At 39.3% G+C, this 21284-nt stretch overlaps 1 protein-coding gene across 1 annotated transcript in view; it reads right to left on the bottom strand.

The window, feature by feature from the left end:
- Nucleotides 1–221: 221 nt before the first annotated feature.
- The window catches only part of LOC143215697 (TWiK family of potassium channels protein 18), a 35369-nt gene continuing 14306 nt past the window's right edge, over nucleotides 222–21284 (bottom strand). The window contains exons 4-9 of the mRNA XM_076438042.1: nucleotides 11622–11778; nucleotides 11410–11488; nucleotides 10531–10706; nucleotides 9841–10025; nucleotides 5489–5641; nucleotides 222–360 (exon numbers count right to left, since the gene is read on the bottom strand). Coding sequence (XP_076294157.1) covers nucleotides 5535–5641; nucleotides 9841–10025; nucleotides 10531–10706; nucleotides 11410–11488; nucleotides 11622–11778 — 704 coding nt within the window. The 3' untranslated portion in view covers nucleotides 222–360; nucleotides 5489–5534. The remainder of the gene's footprint in view (nucleotides 361–5488; nucleotides 5642–9840; nucleotides 10026–10530; nucleotides 10707–11409; nucleotides 11489–11621; nucleotides 11779–21284) is intronic.

The following is a 21284-nucleotide window of genomic DNA, read 5'->3' as shown; positions in this document are numbered from 1 at the left end:
ACGGGCTGCACAAGGCGCAAGACCAGCCCGAAACGGTCTCGAAGCGCATGTGCGGCCTCGTGCGGTCCGATCGCCGCATGAAGGAACGCCGCAACCTCGTTCCGACAGCCTCCACTATTTCGAACACCCCCGCCGCACGGTTTCCCACCCCACCCGCTACACCAACGGAGCCACGGTCCCGACTTGATATCTAGCCGTCTCCTTCGTCTTCCTCGGATCGAGAGATGTCGAAGGCCGAGGCCACGCGACCCCTCGGATCTCTTCCTGATCGTTCCTCTGACAGCGACCTTCTTCTGCGATTCTTCCCGCGAGTCGCACGGGCTTCGGACCTCCATGCACGGGACGGTGCCATTCGTTAACCTGTTGGAGGTTTACGGCGGTTAGACGAGAATTGATGGCCTGGAGGATACTGGGCTGATGGAGGAGCTTGCAGATTTTATGCGCTTATGGTAAAACTGAATTAATTGTTCGAGAATATTCTTTTGTTACATACAGGTTCTGCAGTCATGTCCTAGCTTTTAGAATTGTTTGATTACCATAAACAACATTTCACTTTTTCTTTTATTTTATGAAGGCTGCTTCGATATACAAAAATTATTTTTTCTTTCTCTCTTTCTCGCTGTTGTGTGAGAATTTTTCGTCTACGACTACCAGTCTCAGTGTCTCGGCAAGCAAAGACGTGCCTTCCTTGAGCTAATAATACAGTGAGTAACGAAAGTATTCGAACAACCTTTAAAATAAAATAACTTTTCTATTCAATTAGAAGCATTGGTTTACGAAATGATATGCAAAAAAGATTTTCCAAAAATTGTAATTTGCAAGGTTACATGGAAAAATAAGAGAGGCATTTTTTTAAACTTTTTTATTTGGGCCCTTAATGAAAATTTAAAATATATGTTTTATAGATCTGTGGTAGTTACACGTAGAAATCGATAAACATACACACGAGCTACAAGCTGTTAAAAATCGTAGCATGTGTATAACTAATATAGATCTACAAAACATATATTTTAAATTGTCATTAATGACTCAAATAAAAAAGTTTTAAAAAATGCCTTTTTTATTTTTGCATGTGACCTTTTGAATTATAATTTTTGGAAAAGTTCTTTTTCCACATCATTTCGTAAACGAATGCTTCTAATTGATTATCAAAAATCAGGTCGTTTGGTACAATTATAAAAAAGTTATTCTGTTTTAAAGGGCGTTCGAATACTTTCGTTACCCACCTTATGTATTCAAGTGAAATATTATTTGTGTGTGTTTATTTCAAATGCCCTAAGCCAACAGTATATCCACGTCGATCGGATATCGTTGCGCGGATGTGGACCACAGTGTAAAAATAGTGTAGATACAAATACACATTTGTATTGCGCTGAAACAAAAGATCTCTCTAAATTTATCACTGAACTGTGGACTTTCCTTCATCCGCAGCGCACGAAAATCTTTGAAAACTTGTAAAACGGAATGTTGGTGCACTCTGTTATTTCCTTTCTCATTCGCGCGGTGAAAACTTTAGCGAGAAAAAGAAAAATTGATATCAATATGTTATTTTTATGCGAACGCACGTAAATTTTCAAAAACTTTTAAAACAGAAATAGACATTTATTTCAATATTTGCTTTTAAAATTTTGTTTATTTGTCACTAACGGAGACCAAAAGTAAATAAAATGTTATTTTCCGTAGCTGGAATAAATTCAGAATCACATTACGCTTCGTGAAAAGCGCACTTCACGTGCTCCTACAAGTTTTCATAAATACAAATACATAAATATCAGCAGCCGACAGATGAGACAAGAGTCGGAGGCAGCCACTTTTGCAACTCGTCTTGACAATGCGTTTAATCCTCCAGAATATTCAATTAGCGACAGCGAAAAGGCTGACAAACAAAACTCCGTTCATAAGTGTTCCGCTGGTATAAAGTGGTCGGTTTGAATTCGACAACCGAGCGAATGTATCAAAGGTAATAGACTTAAAACAATGTAAATGAACGGTAATTTCAAAGTCACGAGTCGCTGGGGAAAATCAACAGGCTTCAAAGTGGCTTTCGAAACATGCTCTGCTTCCTCTCGAACATATAGTTAGTTGAACAATGAACTTGACATTTAAAGTCGAGAATCAATCTCGAATTCGGGATCCTAAATTGAATTTAACAAATAAATTCGAATAGCATTCGGATCGTTTGATACTATATCCTGAATTTGTCCTGTCAAGCATTTCAACTCCTTGGGTTTATTTAACAAGAAACTGTTAACGATAATATAAACTTCTGCGAGCGCAATTACTAGCAAATGGTGACTTTAAATATAATTAAGGAGAAACTAAATATTTTCTTTAGGGGCATCGAGAATAAAACTGTGAATCGCAGTAAATAAATATAAAGGTAGAACAGTGCGTAAAACGTTCTCGCGTGAATAATTCCAGCTTTGCTCAGTAATTTTGAACAGTTCCAGTGAATAAACACTGTCCTCGGCATTCGAGAGTCGTCGCTCTCAAGAAGAGGAGTGCACTTTTGAGTTAGGTCAGCCTTTTCTCGCGAAAACAGAATATTGAAAATAAACAGAAGCGTGCTCCCCTTAACGAGCTTTTGTGTTCTCCATTTAACGGGGGATACATGTTAATTGAATTCACGGGTTGAACGCGGATTAAACGGTTAACAGCAAAAACAATTCGAATTATATCGACGGAAGCAGCGCGCGAGAATTGAAATTCTAATGACTAAATTTGAATCCTTCCCAAAATTATTGAAAGAGTGTATTTTCATTCAAGGAAATATTTATTGCGCGTGAAGGTCCACAGTCAAATAATGAAGAATAGAAAATTTTTATCCAACTTCTGTTTCTTGCGATGCAGACAATTTCCATTTGTTATAAAAATTCGTTGTCTATCGAAAAGCTTGGTCAAGCTGTCTTGTTTCCTGTGTTAGCAACAATAAAAACTAGAGGAGAATAATCCGATGTCGGATGGCGAGAATCGAGCTCGAATTATTGGGGAGCTGGATTAATTGGGGATATTTCCGCGTTGAATTTGTTAGTATCGCGTTACCGGGTGCAAAATTCGTTAATATACAGTGTGACGGTGAAATCTGATTCGCTATCTAGAAATCGAATTAACTTGTAAACAATTCGGCTCGTAACGCTGGCTGCTACGATTATGCGACATTTGTTGCCGGGACGAAATACGCAGATTTGTAACGATAATGTGATGCACGTTCCAAGAGTCGTAACAATTATACAATAAAATAATTGTACTAGTCCTCCTGATGAGTATATGGTTGCCAGATTTTCTATATTTGAACTTGATCTCCTATATCATATTTGAATAACATATCATTTTCAAAAATCTTTGTTTGAATAAAAAAGTTTCCTACATTTTGAGCCTATCTCATATATCATTCTCACAACTTCTTCTATATTTGGATAAAACATTTCTGGCAACCCCGGATGAGTATTCACACGTTCTAAACACCGATGATAACAAATTTGGTATGAAATTAATTATGAATTATAAAACATGTAAAACCGATATTCAGTGAGTGTACAAGGTATTCGTACACCCTTTAAAAACTAATAACTTTTTTATAATTGTATCAAACGACCTGATTTTTTATCACCAATTAGAAGCATTGGTTAACGAAATGATATGTAGAAAAGATTTTCCAAAAATTATTATTCACAAGGTTACATGCAAAAATAAAGAAGGCAGTTTTTAAAACTTTCTTTATTTGGGTCATTAATGAAAATTTAAAATATATGTTTTGTAGATCTATGTTAGTTATACACATGCTGTACGAGATGCTGTGGATTTTAAGCAGAAACTGATGAAAAATCGTGTAAAACTACGATTTTCACCGTTTTTAACCGCCTGTAGCTTGTGTGTGTCAATCGATTTCGATGAAACTTTTAGAATGTGTATAACTAACACAGATCTACAAAACATATGTATATTTTTTAAATTTTCATTGAAGGCAGAAATAAAAAAGTTTTAAAAAATGGCATTTTTATTTTCGCCTGTAATCTTGTAAATTATAATTTTTGGAAAATCTTTTTTGCGTATCATTTCGTAAACAAATGCTTCTAATTGACGATAAAAAATCAGTACATTTGATACAATTATACAAAAGTTATTAGTTTTTAAAGGGTGTACAAATGCTTTGTACACTGTATTGTATTGAATATATCATATTATAAATATATTTGTCGCTTCCACTTTGTAATTACAGAACTCTTAATCTTTAAATGAACAAATTTTAATTAAACGGAGCGCGAGGTTCGAGAACCTGAATTAATTTACGTAATTAGATGCGATAACGATGTGAAAAGGCGTTCTAGGGAAAGACTAGTTGCAGGATTCAAAGATTTCGTCGATCGGGCTCCGTCGATCCATTTTTTCCAGCTTCTCATTACATTTCTCCCGCGAAAGAAGATTTCATATTTCATCCCGGGCGGTCTCGGTCCCTTTATCTATTCCGCGAGTCGTCGCAGATAGAAACAAGCTCTCTCTTTTTGCGGATGACAGCGTGCTCCCGGAAGACCTGCCTCGAACGTCGTCGCCGCCGCTGCAGTACACTTCGCAATTCTTTTTTTTCTCTGCTCTCCTTTGCCTGGTGCGCGACGGACATCTTGCGTGCTACCTCGCGACATCTTGTCTCCTGTATTTCGTGTCGGCGGTAGCTCCCGGGAAAATCCTCAAAGAAAATTGTTTCTCAGGCGCTTAACAGATCGGTCCTCGCGATCCTGCCCGCGTGGCTCGATCAAGAAACATTTCGATCCGAGAATTGATCGACCTCGATCACTGTTCGTTCAAATTTCTTAAAATTCTGGCTTTCAACTTTCGTGGATTAAAGCGGAGTTTTTCATTTCATGATTGACCGATCCATTTATTATTATTGTATTGATTCGAGTCTCTTAACTTCGTTGCTGTCCAATTGTTTGGATTACAGTGGAGTCCAGATTATCAGGGACGCGTTGTTTATTTTTCATTATTTGTGTTTTACTGATCCACTGATTTATTATTATTTTATTGATTATCCGGTACATTTGTTCCGACAATTTATTCTTTGTTGGCCGGGGCGAAGGCTTTAAATTGAATGCGGATAACAAAGTCTTAACTCGTTAATACGCTACGTTACGCGGACGCGACGTTGAATTTCAATCAGAACGTTTTGTTCGATTTGCATTATTGAATTTGAGATGCTGAAAAATCTCATTTATTATACCACGCTCACCGGGATGTTTGTAGACTTGTTGGGGAAGCTCGCCGCAAGAGAGAAGTCACTTTCTTTCGGCGGTCCACTCGTTCACCGGTCTCGCGAACGTTCAAAAACTCGTGAAGCTGTCGCAAGCATTTTTCATGGGAATCGAGCACACACATAAATCGAGCGAGTTCGATCCCGTATTTCGTTGCGACTCGATGTCGATCGTCGTAAGCCCGGCACGATTACATTGCCCGAAGATATTCCATGAATAAAACGCGACGGGATTGGACTCACCGAGCGTCGCGCAGGTGTGCGGAGCGTGGCCTGAGACCGGGCTCGGTCACCTGTCACACCGGAAGATATATTTAATGGTACGCACCAGGGCGTGCACCTTCGCGATCACCTCCTCCTGCATCAGGTTGAAGCACATCGCTATCAACGCCATACCTGTAACACACCGTGACACCTGAGTTATACTTTCCGCAATGATGCAGCCTCGAAGTTGGCGAAAATTGGCTTCTTAATTATGTCGCAGAATTGCTGCTAATTTATTATGTACACGTCAGTGTGCATCAAGTGAATTCTGAACACTTTAAATATATTCAAAATTTCATACATTAAAAATCAATTCAGCAATCATATTTTCCTCCTCCGTTTTATTCGCTGGTACAATTTATTCCCGGGCACAATGCAGCCCTTTAAATAAAATCAAATAAACACTTGTATTCAATAAAAACTTTCGCTTTATTACGTCCAGAGGTACGTCAGACTTCTACCGCATTAATTAAATTGCTATTTGCATTTTCACAGTGTCGATAGTTTAAAACTAAATGCAGATTTTATCTTGCTACGACCTCTCGTACGATCCTCAATGTTTTATTTCATTGCATTCCAATGCCTGTAAATTGATGTGCGAAAGGTACTAAACATCCACAAGTCGTCTGGCATTTTATTTGCCAAGTGATAGAACATTTTTTATGAAAATGATTTTCATAAAATTTCGACTTTATTTCACACACATGACCCATTTATATTGTTGTACACGATTGTCGGAAGTAACTCAACGATTGGATTGGCATCGTTGATGTTTATCGTATAATTCTCCCCAGGGTGTAACATTCGAAGACCTAGATGACACGGTGGACCCAGCCGATCGAATTTTAATGTTAAGTTACGAAGGGATGGAGTTCGCTTGGGTTATTGATGCCTCCCTAGTTGCTCGTTGCTCGGGGATGGGAACGAGCATCTAAAGAAACGAAGCGTCTCTTTCGATTATTTTTGTGTCTATGGTTTAAGTGGTTGATGGAACGATCAGTTCGGTAATAAGCTACATGGAAGAAGAAAATCAATGAGGCAGTCTGAAACAATACCTCCTTGTTTGGGACCGATAATGGACACTTAGAGAAGCAGAGCATTTTTTCAGGTAATTACTAGACTGCGGATTTTATGCATTTACGACAAAAATGGGTAGTTGTGATTTAAAACAGTGGATAGATTTAAAAAATTTAAGAGCATCAACGTATTAGTTGCTTTGTATTAAAAAAAATTTCTATTTGAATGCCTCTTTACTTGCTCTGTATTTGGGACCCAGAATGAACACTTAGCGAAGCAGGGGATCTTTTTAGGTAATTACTAGACTGCGGATTTTATGCATTTATGACAAAAATGGTAGTTGTGATTTAAAACAGTGGACAGATTTAAAAAACTTAAGAGCATCAATGTATTAGTTGCAGTTTGCGAACATTATTAAAGAGTGAGAGAAATGTTTACTTGGCCCTTCTTGAAGTTGAACTTGAAGTTCCGCTGTCTAGTAATTACATTGTATTTATGTTCATGTAATAGATTTGACAGATTACATTTCGATACTAAATTGAAAGGCATTGAGAAGTAATTTCTGTTTGAATGCCTCTTCACTTGCTCTGTATTTGGGACCCAGAATGAACACTTAGCGAAGCAGGGGATCTTTTCAAGATTGACAGTTAAATTTCTATACTGTACTCCAAAAAACCAATAATTACAACAAACTCGACGAAACAAGGGACGAATATACAACCCCTGTTCTCACCAATCAGATCCAAGAAACAAGAGTGTCCCTAAAGAACCGTCCAACTACAACTATGACAACACAGCTCGGCTCCTGTCAGTTCCAAGAGACAGGCTCCAGCCCAGTCGAACTTTTGTGCCCCGTTGTACAAAGTGCCGAGGTTAAAAAGCAATCGATCTTGCCACCCTTGACACGCTTCGCGCACACTTTCGGCCCTCGAATCCTCATTAAGTGGAAGGGTTGGTCCACAAAGAGCGAAACTTTTTCGCCCGCGAATAAACCGTGCCGCTCGATTGTTCCGCCCGGGCGAAAAAATCCCGAGCTGTTGCCGATTATCCGCGGGGGGGTATATCACGGGATCGATGATTTCGAAATCCGAGCGGGGTTTTCACACGCGCGCGCGAGACAAAGCGTTCAACGACTTAACGCGGGAAACCATCGGTACGCGCGGATCCAAAGCGGATAAACCGGAGGCCCGTTCGACGAATTATAGTAGCCGTTTCAGCTCTTTCGGAACGATTAAGTCTGCCCACGGGACATCCTGTTCGTTCCTAGCACGCCGTTCCCCACGCTCGCGGAAATTCCCGGGAATCCGATTGCCGTTCTGGCAAAGAAACAATTACGAACACCCGCTCCCGTCCATATGCTCGTCGATAAACTACGTTCATCGATAGTTTTTAAATCTCCCGGTTCTTTTCTCGCCATTTTTCGTTCCCTGGGTTACGAATTATTGATACCGATCGATCTTTTGTTTCATTGTTTCTTCGCTGGAAGCGACAGAGAATCCCCATTGATCGTTCGGGAGGGCGGGCGAGCCGCGCTACGGATAGAGCTTATTCGTCAAACGTCCGTTCTATTTTTCGTGAAAATAATCGTTAACGTCTACCGTTCCCTCGGTGAAATATCATTTCGATACTTTATTGTATCGGCTGTTCTATTTTCATCCTTTATGTTGGTGCCAGTGGGCACGGGGTGTGTCGCGGGAATCGGTGGCAAGGGGTTGATGGGGGTGGCAGGGAAATTGTTAGTGGATGTTCGTGTAGTTGGAGGAAAAGGAACAAAGAGGCCGTAATGATATTTAATAGTGTTCGTATGGTTGGTTACAATAGACTGCAGATTTTTGAGCAGAATGAAAATTCATTCATTCTGTTAATCATTTGGTAATTATATTAATCATTTCGTTTATTTTTATGCAGAATTAAAGGTACATGGTAGATTTACTATGTTTCATCGGATTTTTACCACGTTTTTATTAACTCGCTTTCTTGCCTGTCTGTTTGTTCGGTACAAATTTTGCAATTGATTTGAAACCAATCTATTGAAACTGTGAGGCCAAATTGAATGAATAAGTCATAAAACCTTCTCTACTTGTGTTTATTACTGTGTGCCATATGCTGGCTGCAGACTGGTCTTTCTAAAAAAAAATAAAATGAAAAGAAATTACTGAAAAACTACCACCAGATGGTCGACCGTACCGTAAAGTCATTCCAAGGGTCCTCGCCTTGAGAATTTAAGAGGAATTTCTGGATCTTGGAATGTTTTCCCGTAGGAATGTTTAAACGTTTGACGACTCGAATTAAAAGTGGTACTTTATCGTAGGGGCACTTTGATTCAAAAGGACTACGAGAGCACATGGCAAAAATTAGTTAAATAAAAAATATTTTCAATATACCTCGTTTTTAAGACGGACTAAAAAGTATAAAGTAATTTTTTCTAGCCCCATACAGATTGTCAATAGCTATGAAAATACTTGTAAGATTTGAAACGAAAAACGTGGGGCGCAAGATAATAGTAAGGGTTCATATCATTTGCAGTGCAATAAAATTGTTAGTGACTTAGGTGAACCAATTCATGCATCAATTATCTATTGCACGCGCTCCACGTTTTTCGTTTTAAATCTCACAAGTATTTTCACAGCTATTCAAAATTCACAATCACAAATTTTCAGGACTATCTGTATGGGGCAAGGAAAAATGATTTTACACTTTTTAGTCCGCCTTAAAAACGTGGTATATTAAAAATCTTATTTTATTTAAATAATTTTGTCTGTTCGCTTCATTGCGAGATGTTCTCGAGGCACTGTGCAATAGTGTACGATCACAACCGACAAATTGTTCAAGGAGAATGGCGTGCTGATTATTTTGATTCGCAGTTGGGTAATGGCTGGAGTAATCAGGATAACGCAGGATAAGGCAGGATAACGATCGGAGAAGCCAGAATCAAACCGATGTGTAATCAGGATAATTGGACGGCCATATTGGAACAGCTGCAACAAATCGACTGAAGTGCTCGTACAAACTTCATTGTAAGCAAAACACGTTTTATCTGAGAACTTAATAATAATTATAATCTCTACAATCACTTCAACTTACCCGGAAAGCGCTGGAACGAATTAACCGCGTAAGTCGAGGACTTACTGTATTTAATTTAAATTCTCTGCACATTCTGCTCGAGCATCGCATAATGAGATGTACAAATTGATATTTTTAAAGAAATTTTGTACATAGAAAAATTGTTGAATTTCTCCTATTGTTTCACGGTATGTGTATCCCTTTAAGGGTTTAAACACGGAGGGCGTCGAAGCGTAAAGATGGCCACTCACCAAGCATCAGGTAGATCGAGCAGAAGATGAAGGACAAATCTAGGACCTGAGCCGCGTAGATTTTGTCGCCGGGAACGATATCCCCGAAGCCTATGGTCGATAAAGAGACGAAGCAGAAATAAGAGCCGTCTAGCATGTTCCATTCCTCCCACTCGGAGAACAGGATCGCTCCGCCCCAAATGTATCTGGAAAAGTCGTACGGAACGGCGAACTTTTAGAACCGGAAATTCTGCCCGTTCGATTCACGCTAAATAATTCCGTGCTTTCGGCTGGAACTTAAGCGGCCTAGTTGCTACACTCCGAATTAGTTTTACGTTCGCCGACCCGGACGATGTTAACGACAAATATTCGCGAAGAATTACACAACCGCAAGTTACATTTTAATTCGATTGATAACGTTCATGCATTTATTAGAAAGATTAAACTTTGTCATTCAGAGAGCAGGGCACTTTTTACAAAATTATTCCAAAGGTAATTTTCCCCCATGAATTAACAGGCTACCATCAGGAACGTAATCCAATTTAAGAGAAAGATTTTTCAGGACTTCTGTTGATACTGCATAATTTGAAAGGAATGAGGAATATTAATTTTTGGAATTAAATTGGATCGCAATTTTTAGCCGAGATATTTCTCGCATTTCCCCGCAGCAAGATTTTTCGGATATGGAACCTGAATATTGTTAATACTAACCCGACCATAATGGCGACGCATAGAGTCAAAGGCACCGTGACGCGCTGAGGATCGTAGCTGCTGCTTTCATCATCGTCATCGTCGTTCCCATCACCCTCTTTCGTCCCCTCGCTGCTCTCTAAACTTTCTTTGTCCATACTCGTCGCATCTATCTCTCTTCCGTGCATATTAACCATCTGTTCACCGAACAATTGTAATCAGTACTGTATAATTGTCAAACTATAGGGAGGGCAACTATCGGACACAAAAGATCGAAATTGAGTCTTTAGACTTCCACAATAGTTCTTCCGTGTTAAGGGTAACGTACCAATGGCAAAATGATGAAACATATTTCTGTAGGCAATTTAAATGATCAGCATCAATTGTGTTCAATAATTCACATTTTATAAATAAAATTAGAGGTTCATTCAATTGAAGCATTAGTTTAATATATATAATAATATAATATATATTATACAATAATATGCAAAAAATATAAAATAAACAAAGGCATTTTTTAAAACTTTGTATTTGAGCCCTTAATGAAAATTTAAAATATATGTTTATTAGATCTACAAAACATATACTTTAAATTTTCATTAATGGCCCAAATAAAAAGGTTTTAAAAAATGTCTTTTTTATTTTCGCATGTAACCTTGTAAATTACAATTTTTGGAAAATCTTTTTTGCATATAATTTCGTAAACCAATGGTTCTAATCGATTATAAAAAAAATCAGGTCGTTTGGTAGAATTATAAAAAAGATATTCTATTTTAAATGGCGTGCGAATACCTTTTACACTCACTGTATTTAGAAAAATGATCCAACATTCTTTTTGATTCTGTTCTCTAGATAAAATGAAAAAGGAGAGAAACATTTTTATTTTGGAAAGAGACTTACCTGCCAATGATTTTTCCTAATGTCGACGCCATCGCGCTGCACTCCCCTCACTGTCAATTCCCTCGGCTTCCTCCGGCACCTTAAAAAAACGATTCCTTTTACTCCAAATGTTTCGGAAATTGCTTCAGCGGTGACTGGCAGTCGAAAATCGTCGTAATGGCTCGTTCAAGTTAAGTTTACAGAAATAGTCGGAATAAGAAGAAGACACTCACCTGCAGAGGCAGCAGCGGGCGTAGGTCCATTTGAAGCTCTTCGCAAGAATATCGCCGATGTTGCTCAGGTACAGCAAGAAAAGTGGCATACCTATTATGGCGTATACGATGGTCACCACTTTCCCCCATTTCGTCTTCGGGCAAATGTTCCCGTAACCTGTCCGATAGTATCGATATTCGATTAGATAACTCCCTCGATCGCGACAGCAGATACGGAGGCACAACATTGCAGACATCAATTTTTACAAATTGGAAAACAATCTCTTACCGCTGTCGAAGATGTTAGTGTACTTCAAACAAGATTATAATCTCGTCAGACTGTTTTAAATTTTCCAAGAGCTAGTTTCGAAACATTAAAAAATGGCGGAATTACTATACGCTGTCACGTTAAAATGCTTCGCAGGTTTTATGATTATCAGGTTTCTAGAGTAATGTGTTCCTGTTTTTCTTTCAATTTCCCACAAAAATTTCACATAAATAAACATGTGAGCCACGAAAGTATTCGAACGCCCTTCAAAACAGAATAACTTTTTTATAATTGTTTATGTTCTCATGAAATGATATTGCAAAATACGTTTTCCATAAATTACAATTTCTAAGTTTACATGCAAAAATGAAAAAGACATTTATTAAAACTTTTTTATTTGCGCCCCCTCAATGAAAATTTAAAATATACATATGTTTTGTAGATCTGTGTTAGTTATAAACATTCCAAAAATTTCATCGAACTCGATTGACACACACACGAGTTACAAGCGGTTAAAAACGGTGAATATCGTAGTTTCACACGACTTTTTCGACAACACGACAACCGATTTCGATGAAATTTTTGGCATGTGTATAACTAACATAGATCTACAAAACATATATTTTAAATTTTCATTAAGGGCCCAAATAAAAAAGTATTAAAAAATGTCTTTTCTACTTTTGCATGTAACTTCGTAAATTATAATTTTTGGAAAATGTATTTTGCATATCATTTCGTAAGCCAATGGTTCTAATTGATTATAAAAAATACTGTATTAAAGGTCGTTCGAATACTTTCGTGGCTCACATGTTTATTTCTGTGGAATTTTTGTGGAAAATTGAAAGAAAAGCAGAAACACATTACTCTAGAAACCTGATAATCATAAAACCTGCGAAGCATTTTAACGAGACAGCGTATAGTATTTCTGCAATCTTTAATGTTAAATAATCTTGTTTGAAGTACACTAACATCTCCGTCAGCGGTAAGAGATCGTTTTCTAATTTGTAGAAATTGATGTCTGCAATATAATTCCCGGTTTAAAAAATTCCATTTTGGAAACAAAAGTTCTCATCATCCAGCAATTGCTAGATTCAATATTCCCAAGCAGTTTCAGTGGGTAGCTTTCCGAAGATAGCTAAGACCATCGGAAAGACATTGTCAGACGTGGAAATATCCTTTGATATCGCTTCGAGAAGCGTTCCGCGATAAGAATGCTCTAGGGACGACCACTATCCTATCCTTTGTATCACCTCGGAAGAGTTTCCGGTGAGTATTAAAAACGAATCGACACTCGAGCGGCCGCAATCTGGACGCAGTTTGAAATTCAAATACGAGCGGAACTGGAGGTTGTAAATAATTTTAATGGGCAACGGTATTCGGCATCGTTCTCCGCGGGGAACCGATGAATGCGGGCCATAACCGTACGAAATGACACTTGTCCCGCCGTGAAAACCTTCTTTGAGGAGATCTTCACGCTGGACGATAATTTTCCGCCGTATTGGAAAAACTTTTGAGTTCTCGATCTTTATGATCGTCGACCGTCGAGCATCGGAAATCGTCCGCGAAGGAACGCTCGACGGAAACTTATAGTCGATTGAGTAATTAATACCGGGGCACCGTGCTATCGAGAATTTCTTTTTTATAGTCTTCAGCCTGTGCTGCGTCTTCGTCATCTGCCTTCTAGAATTTTCGATTAAAATACTTGCCGACACAACCACCGTACGGCCTCGATAGATGTAAAAATTTATTCTTCACCGCTGCAGAAGTGTGACGGAAACAATGATAACCTTTTCGTTTTTTATTATTCTTTTATTTCTATCATTGAGTCAGTATTTTTTGCAACGTACTACAATATACACGAACTACATTTCTCCTGGATAAATGAATATTCAGCCCCATTCTGTTCGTAAAATTTCGAAATGGAAACGTTTTTCGCCGGCTATACAGCTACAACAACGCAACTTAATTGTGATTAAGCGGCTGGGTTCGAAAATACATTTTTCCTTTGTCTTGTAATGAGTACAAACGCCGACTAAATTGCAGTTGAATACGGTTTCGTTTATATTTTTGCATCGTAAAATCAAATTTCATCGCGGCAGCGCCGGCGAAATTCAACTGGAACGAAAATTGCGAATTTGCATAAAGCAGCGACGACGTAGTTCCGATGATAAAAGTCCGAATAGAAATTTTCGAAAGTGACGGCGTGAGGGTTGTCTTCTCGACGGGACGTTTCCTCTTCTCGTAAAAGCAATCGAAAAAACAATGATATTCTATTTTTCATAGCCGCGCTTTAGTAAGGCTCGGCTTTTCCTGTGCTGGCCCCCGCGGAAATGCAAATCACCTTTTTGGGAGGGAGCGAGAACAAAACAGGGTTTCGAGGGATAACGGGAGGAGAGGGAAATCTCTCGTCGGACCGAAAACGTGGACTGGTTGTCGCGGTTTCGCCGAGAACAATGGCAATAAACCGCGCGACATCGTAAAGATGAATCGTTCGTCGACGCGGCACGGTCGGATCTGGCAAAACCCTGCGCGCGTATTTTGCGCGACGCAAATGCGCTCTCCGAATTCGCGGGAGCACTTGATGCATTAAAAATCCACCCCTGCCCGCTGAATGGACGTGTTCGTTTCCCTTCACCCCCTTCGTCCCACCACCAACCATCACAACTGTTATTTTTAAATCATCGCGGTTGCAATTAATAAACGTGGGACTTGCTGTGTTCGTCCAGACGCAGATGACTATTCCTATTAGCTAGTCCCATAAACAAACAACTAATTAAATAGTAAATGGTATATTCATTTTACGTATCCAATGAAAAATCTCCTGAATATGGTGACCATGTTTTCTGGGATAAAATGGAGATCAGGAATTGATTCATGTTTAAACCAAATTTCATTTTGATGCTTTTCGCAAGAACGAACCTTTTTTTAATAATTCAGCTTTCGGTTTTCAAAATTCATAAAACTGTATACAATTCATGTCGAAGTTGCATTTATGCATGCGTGTGCATCATGTGTTACCACATACAATGCATAAATGCATGCTTTCAATGTTTCGATTTTTAATTGGGTTTTTTTCACCGGACCACGTATTGTTCACTGATGGAAATACTCGTTTGGTGGGGGCATCACATTCAGGTAGACGTAAGCAATATTAAACGATTTTGAAAATCTGTTTAAAAGATACAGGACGTATAAAAAGTAAGGGTCATCCGTCCTAGGGGTGAATCTACACCTCTGGATCGGTGGACATTTGGAAAAGAAACTTGCCGCAAGATTGTTTACAACGAAGAAAATAGTTGTCAAAGTTTGTTTTTACATCAATGCCTTCTACTCATCGAGAAGAGAAAAAGTTTGGAATCAACCACATGTCGCGAAATTTGATTTTGAAGAATTATACATATAGACAAAACCTATTAATACAGTCCACCCAACCGTGTCGATGAGACAGAACAATAATTGTGTGCGTGCCTCGAGACAAACGAAATTTAAAGGGACATTCGTCGACAGGCCCGTACCAAAAAGGTGATCGTCTCCCTGTCCATTCGATTCATAAATTTGAAGTTGCAAAATGTGAAAGAATACCTCATGTTCATTGTTACGCATAAGAATATTAATCCTACATTATAAAATACAAATGTTTCAGAATCTTCTGTTCCTCCGTTGGATCAACAGGACACTGCCATTTTCGAGAACACGTCTTACTAACAATGAAGCACAGAACACCACACTTCTCTACAGAATCACTGAACACTACACAACACGCTTTACGATATCGTGACAGTAAACGGGAAGAAGTTACTCCGACCTCGATCAAAATAGTTCTGTGGTTGTCACCTGTGAAGGACGTTATAGCAAGCAAAAAACGCATGCGAATCGGTTCGGAACCGGCCGATTATTTTACAACCACCGCGTTCCGGCAACTTCAATCCCGACATATGAACAGCACGTGTGACAGACCCGTCGAAGCGACGAGCGGACATACACTTACAAATCACACCATTGGCGACCGAAGAAAATACCAAAAGGAATTTCATTGACAACTTCCCCCTCCTCTACCTAAGGCCCATTTAGTAAGTGAATCCACCCTTAAGCAAGGTGACAAAAAAACCGGGGTGACAATCGCAGTACTATTTTGATCGTGGTCGGCGCAACTTCTTCTTGTTTGTTGTCACGATTTCGGAAGGTGTGTCGTGTAGTGTTCAATGATTCTCTAGAAGTGTGGTGTTCTCTGATTCGCGTGAATGGCAGTGTGCTGTGGATCAAACGGAGGAACAGAAGATTCTGAAACATTTGTAAGTACCTATACATTAATATTAGATGATTGCATAAGTTCGTGCCAGATTTGAAAATAAAGTTCGATGGTTTAATTTCGAAGAATACAACTTTATTAATCAATTATACATATGTAGTCACTATTCTTTTCTAACTGTAGAAAATTTAACCATTTTTCAATTTTAATTTAACCCATCTTTAACCAAATCTTTAAGATTTAACCATTGAACTTTATTTTCAAATCGGGCACGAACTTATATTCTGTCTCAGTAGATTCACCCCTAGAATGGATAATTTTTTATACACCCTGTACATCATTGTGTGCGAAATATTAAAAAATTGTATAATTTTATTGCCGTTCTTCGATCAAAAGATCCTGTACATAGATATAATACTTCTGAAACTGAGCTCGCAACTTCGGCAACACCAGGCACGAACGATTATTCGCCTAATAATAATCCCCGGCGAGCAAAAAAATAAAACAACTGGCAGTGTCAGAAGTTTCCGAGGCCTTCGTGACCGGATCGATCCGCTTGATAGTCAATCATAGCTCGTCCGAAAAATGGCGACGAGCGAATGGGGCACGAACCAGACCGTGCGCTGCCGCACCCCCGCAATATTTTTTCTCCACCGCCCCCCCCCCCCACCACTCCCACAAAGCCCGAAAAATCACTGCCGATGAATAACCGCATTGAATAAATCATCGTTCCGTGAAGTCGATAAATTATAATGCGTTGGCCAGTTCGAAAATAATTCGAGCGCGTTTTTATTGGCTCGCGGAGAGGGTGGGGGCACGCCCCGCGGTATCGATGTTTCCGTTTGCACGCACACGCCGAGAAAAAGTCTAAAAATTTTCGGTTTGCCTCCGAGCAGAGAGCCAATTTCATAAAATATATCGAAAATTATTTTATCCCACACGATGATCGCAATAAACTGCTTAAAAATTGTGCGTTCACCCTCTGGGGGCGGTTTCGTCTATTTTGAAGTAAAGATAGGTGAATCGTACTCTAACTCATCAAAATTGTTAAAAAACAACATTCTTAGAAACCTTTTATTTTTACTTAGTAAAATTGTTAAATGGAATACACGAGTTTTATACTATTCAGTGAACTGTATAAGGAGATACAGAATCTGTATGAGGCTAGGAAAAATTATTTTATACATTTTAGTTCGTTTTAGAAACGTGGTATTTTTGAAAAGAAAATTGAAGATCAAAAACCCTTCATTGTGGATTTTTTCTGCATTGTTTAAAGAGTATACAAATATTTTTTGCGAAGTCTAATCAAGAGATTTTGTCGGCGAGATTTTGTATTGCGGGTGTTTCTTTTCTTTGAAAGTTCGCGATCGACTTGACGTGAATTAACGCGAATGAAGCGTTAAACGAAGATGTTATTATCGCTGACAGAAGCTCGAAAGTTTAACATTCACGGCAGGGGTTATCAAGGCAAAGGGGCGAAAGGTAAAATCAAACGGACAGGTTTCAGTCAGGTTTCAGTCAGTGCACACAGTCTGAATGGTTCGAGCCATCTCTAGACCGCATAAATCATCGACGATCCTTGGTAATCAGCGTCGAGTCCCGTGATACTTGTTGACGGATCGAGGACATTAGTAGCAGGGCAACTCGTTGCCAAGGAATTATTGGCGATCAACCAAAAGTACCGGAACCGATATCCCTTGGTAGGCCAGGGACGGGCTCGTTATACCCGGCAATTTCGCCGTGGGCCAATCAATTATCAAGATTAATCACGGGCACGCTCGATAATTCGCGGCTGGCCCGCTTTATTTGTCTGTAATTTATTAATAATCGCGGAGAACCGGTGTACTCCGAGTCTGAACGACTGCTGATTAATTATCAACCGATCGTCCTATTCCTTCCGCCGACTATTTACGTCCTTCCTACCTGATGATCCCTATGGGATCCCATTTTCTTTGCGGGATCATTGCTCTATCAGGATAAATGGCGTTACCCCGCTCTCGCGTTTATACTCGCCGAGGAAATTATTTATGCGCTTCGTTTGTTATGTTGGATCGATCTGAAAGTAGACATCTGGACAAATTGTTAATAGTAATTACAATTTTTTTTTCAATCGCGTGGCAAAAAGGAGAAATCTATATATTTCTTCTAAACAAATACTAAAAACCATGTATGTTTGCATCTATAAAAAAAAAACTTCTTAAAAACCACGCTTATACATATTAAAATGCACTAAAAAGGAGAGAATCATTTTTTAAAATACCGTATCCAGTTAAATGATCAATAATATTTTTCCCCAAAATTTTAAGCGATTAGTTCAAAATTTCTTCTGTTATAAATTTAGTGACTGAATAGGTAGAAAAATTTCATATAAATTTTAATGAAATCATGACATTAGCGACTATAATTTATATATAATATATATTTATTTTTATAGTCACTAATGTCATGATTTTATTTAAATTTATATTAAATTTTTCTATCTATTCCGCCACTAATTTTATAACAGAAGAAATGAACTAATCGCTTAAAATTTTGAGGAAGAATATTATTAATTTAACTGGATTCGGTATTTTGTGGAGAACCAGGAAATAAAATGATTTTCTCCTTTTTAGTGCATTTTAATATAAGCGTGGTTTGTAAAAAGTTTTTCTTTTTAATTAACTCCTTCACGAAAATTTTAATTCCATGCTTTAAAAATGTAATCATTGTAAAGAAAACAATCGGTGCAATGAGACGATAATAGATCAAGCAAAAAATGGGTGATCTAATTGGATATTCGTTTACGTTCGTTAATAGCGAATTGCCATTTTCATAGGATATCGAGGGATGAGAGCACAAGCTCGCAATCGAGATTACTAATTGATATGTAGACGAAAGTTTATTACGCTCGGTAAAATAAACATTCCCGCTGATCATTATTAGAGATCCGCGGCGGCACGCTTCGCATAGGTTTTGCTCGATCAAACGTTCGCGCGTTGATACATCCATTCACGGAGAGGCCGGCTAAACGGATATTTTTTCCTTCTTTTTTTTCGTTTACAAACGATTGTAAACGTTTACACGCACACATACAATGCTTTTCAATTCCGTTTAACCGTTCGGCTGCGGACGAACGACCGTAATCGCGTTATCCGCTTGATCGACCAAATGTGCGGCGACCACGATCGCACTCGTCGATGAACTTTGTTTGCGCAATCGTTAGTTACTTTCCGTGTCATTGTTGGAAAGAGTGGTAAGCCAGCTATAATAAATAGACGACACCGATTCCAGAGAATTCAATATCCGAAATTGTACCGAGCGAATTCGGGAACTGCGGGATGTTTAAAAATGTCTGATTAGTAGACGGCGGGTCTCTATGCGTTTATAGGAAAATGGAGTAGATGAAATTCGAAACTGTTGGAAAATTTTAAAAATTGAAGATGTCAATATCTATCAAAATCATTCAGGGAAGAAATAACATTCAATCTATTTTACCACGTTTTTTTCTATTTCTTGCAATCGCTCCAGACAATTTTTATTTTGCACACAGATCCGCAGTCTACTGATTAGAAAGTAAATGTTTACGTATGGGAGTTACAGTTGTTTAAATGAATGGTTAGCAAGCCACAATAATTATATGTTCAATATTCCCGATAAAAAACGACGAAGTCTCAAGACATGGATCATTCAGCAACGTTTGTTTAATTAAATTCAAAACGTTGCTGAACGAATTATTAAGAACCCGGTTATCATAACCGGAATTGCTAATTGCACGTGTAAACGGGTTACCGGGGGCTTCGTTATACCTGCCGGGTCTTTCCAATATGGCGGCCGTGTTACCGATATTCGAGCACATTTAGATGAAGTAACAAGTAATGTGATTTTAAAACGACAGGCTTAATAGGGTTCATCGAACGTTAGAACGAGAAGGTTAATTTTACAGAGACTATTGTGTGAACATATTGTGGAACGCATGCAAAATTGTCAAGTTAAAATATTGTCAGGTCCATTTTAAGTAACTACTGGAGAGGGGCTGCAACGATAATAGATAGAAGTGCCTCCGGCAAATTCGAGTTTCACGATGGAGGAGATCGCAGCAAATCGCTCTGTTGGGGTTCCCTCGGAAAAGAAATCGTGCCGAAAATCGCTGAATACCCGCTCTACTTCGGGTTATTCGCGTGGTGCCGAATTTTGACGCGTTCCCCGGCGGTTATCGTGGTGGAGTCGCAAGGGTCGGCACCGTGAATCGATCTGGCTGTCGACTAGCCGACCCTTTTAGGCTGATGCTGCTGGTCTGTAATCACGGTCGAGATAAAGTGGATAGCAGGGTCTCGTCTCGAACGAGCAGGGGCGAGAAAAAGGGGGGGGGAGTAGTGGATGATGGGGTGGGGGGCTAGAACCGGGTGAAACACGAGCGAGGGACGCAAGGAGGGGGCCACGAGAGACCCCTGGAATTAATTAAACGATCGCCACCGCACGCCCCCTCTAAAGTGCCAAAAGTTCGCGTCGTTAATTCCCTCTATCTCCCTCCGTGCCGGCCCCCGCGCCATTGTCTAAAAAAGAAATATCGAGCGACGCTGGTGTAACGATAAAAAAAAAAGAAGGACAGAGAAAGAAAGGATGTTACAACGGAATTTTTATTCGCCGGTGTCCTCCCCGGAACGAGACCTCGCGGGGTGAGGACACACGCGATCTCTCTACCCTAAATCCCTAACCCTCTGCGGCCTCTGTCCCTAACTACCGCCCCCAAAGCAACCATTGACACAAGAAAATTGCCCGGAATTGTTTATCCTCCGCTCTCACTGGGAAAAAGTTTCCTAAATTCGAGGCCACGGTTTTAAGGACGTTAGCGCGGATCATCTCCAACAAGAACTTGCGCGCTCCGATGTTTAAATTACTTCGCAGATCACGCAGAAGAAAATTTTCTAATTTTCATTTCGCCACGAAGATCCCGCAGTCTTGTTACAGTCGAGAGGAAATTTCATAACGATCATCAAAATTGGAGAAAAAATCGGAAAATAATTAATACCGATGTTCCGAATAAAACCCATTAACGAGGCAAAAATGTAGGGCAGAGTGTGTTCGAGTGGAATGGTCGTCGAAAGAGTCGCGCAACAATGGCGTTGAAGAAAGGCATTTCCATTGACATGTTATCCGGAATTGTTTTTCGAGCTTGGGCATTGTGGGG

Source organism: Lasioglossum baleicum, chromosome 14, assembly GCF_051020765.1.
Source record: "Lasioglossum baleicum chromosome 14, iyLasBale1, whole genome shotgun sequence".
Taxonomy (NCBI): domain Eukaryota; kingdom Metazoa; phylum Arthropoda; class Insecta; order Hymenoptera; family Halictidae; genus Lasioglossum; species Lasioglossum baleicum.
This window is presented reverse-complemented; position numbering and strand designations above follow the sequence as displayed.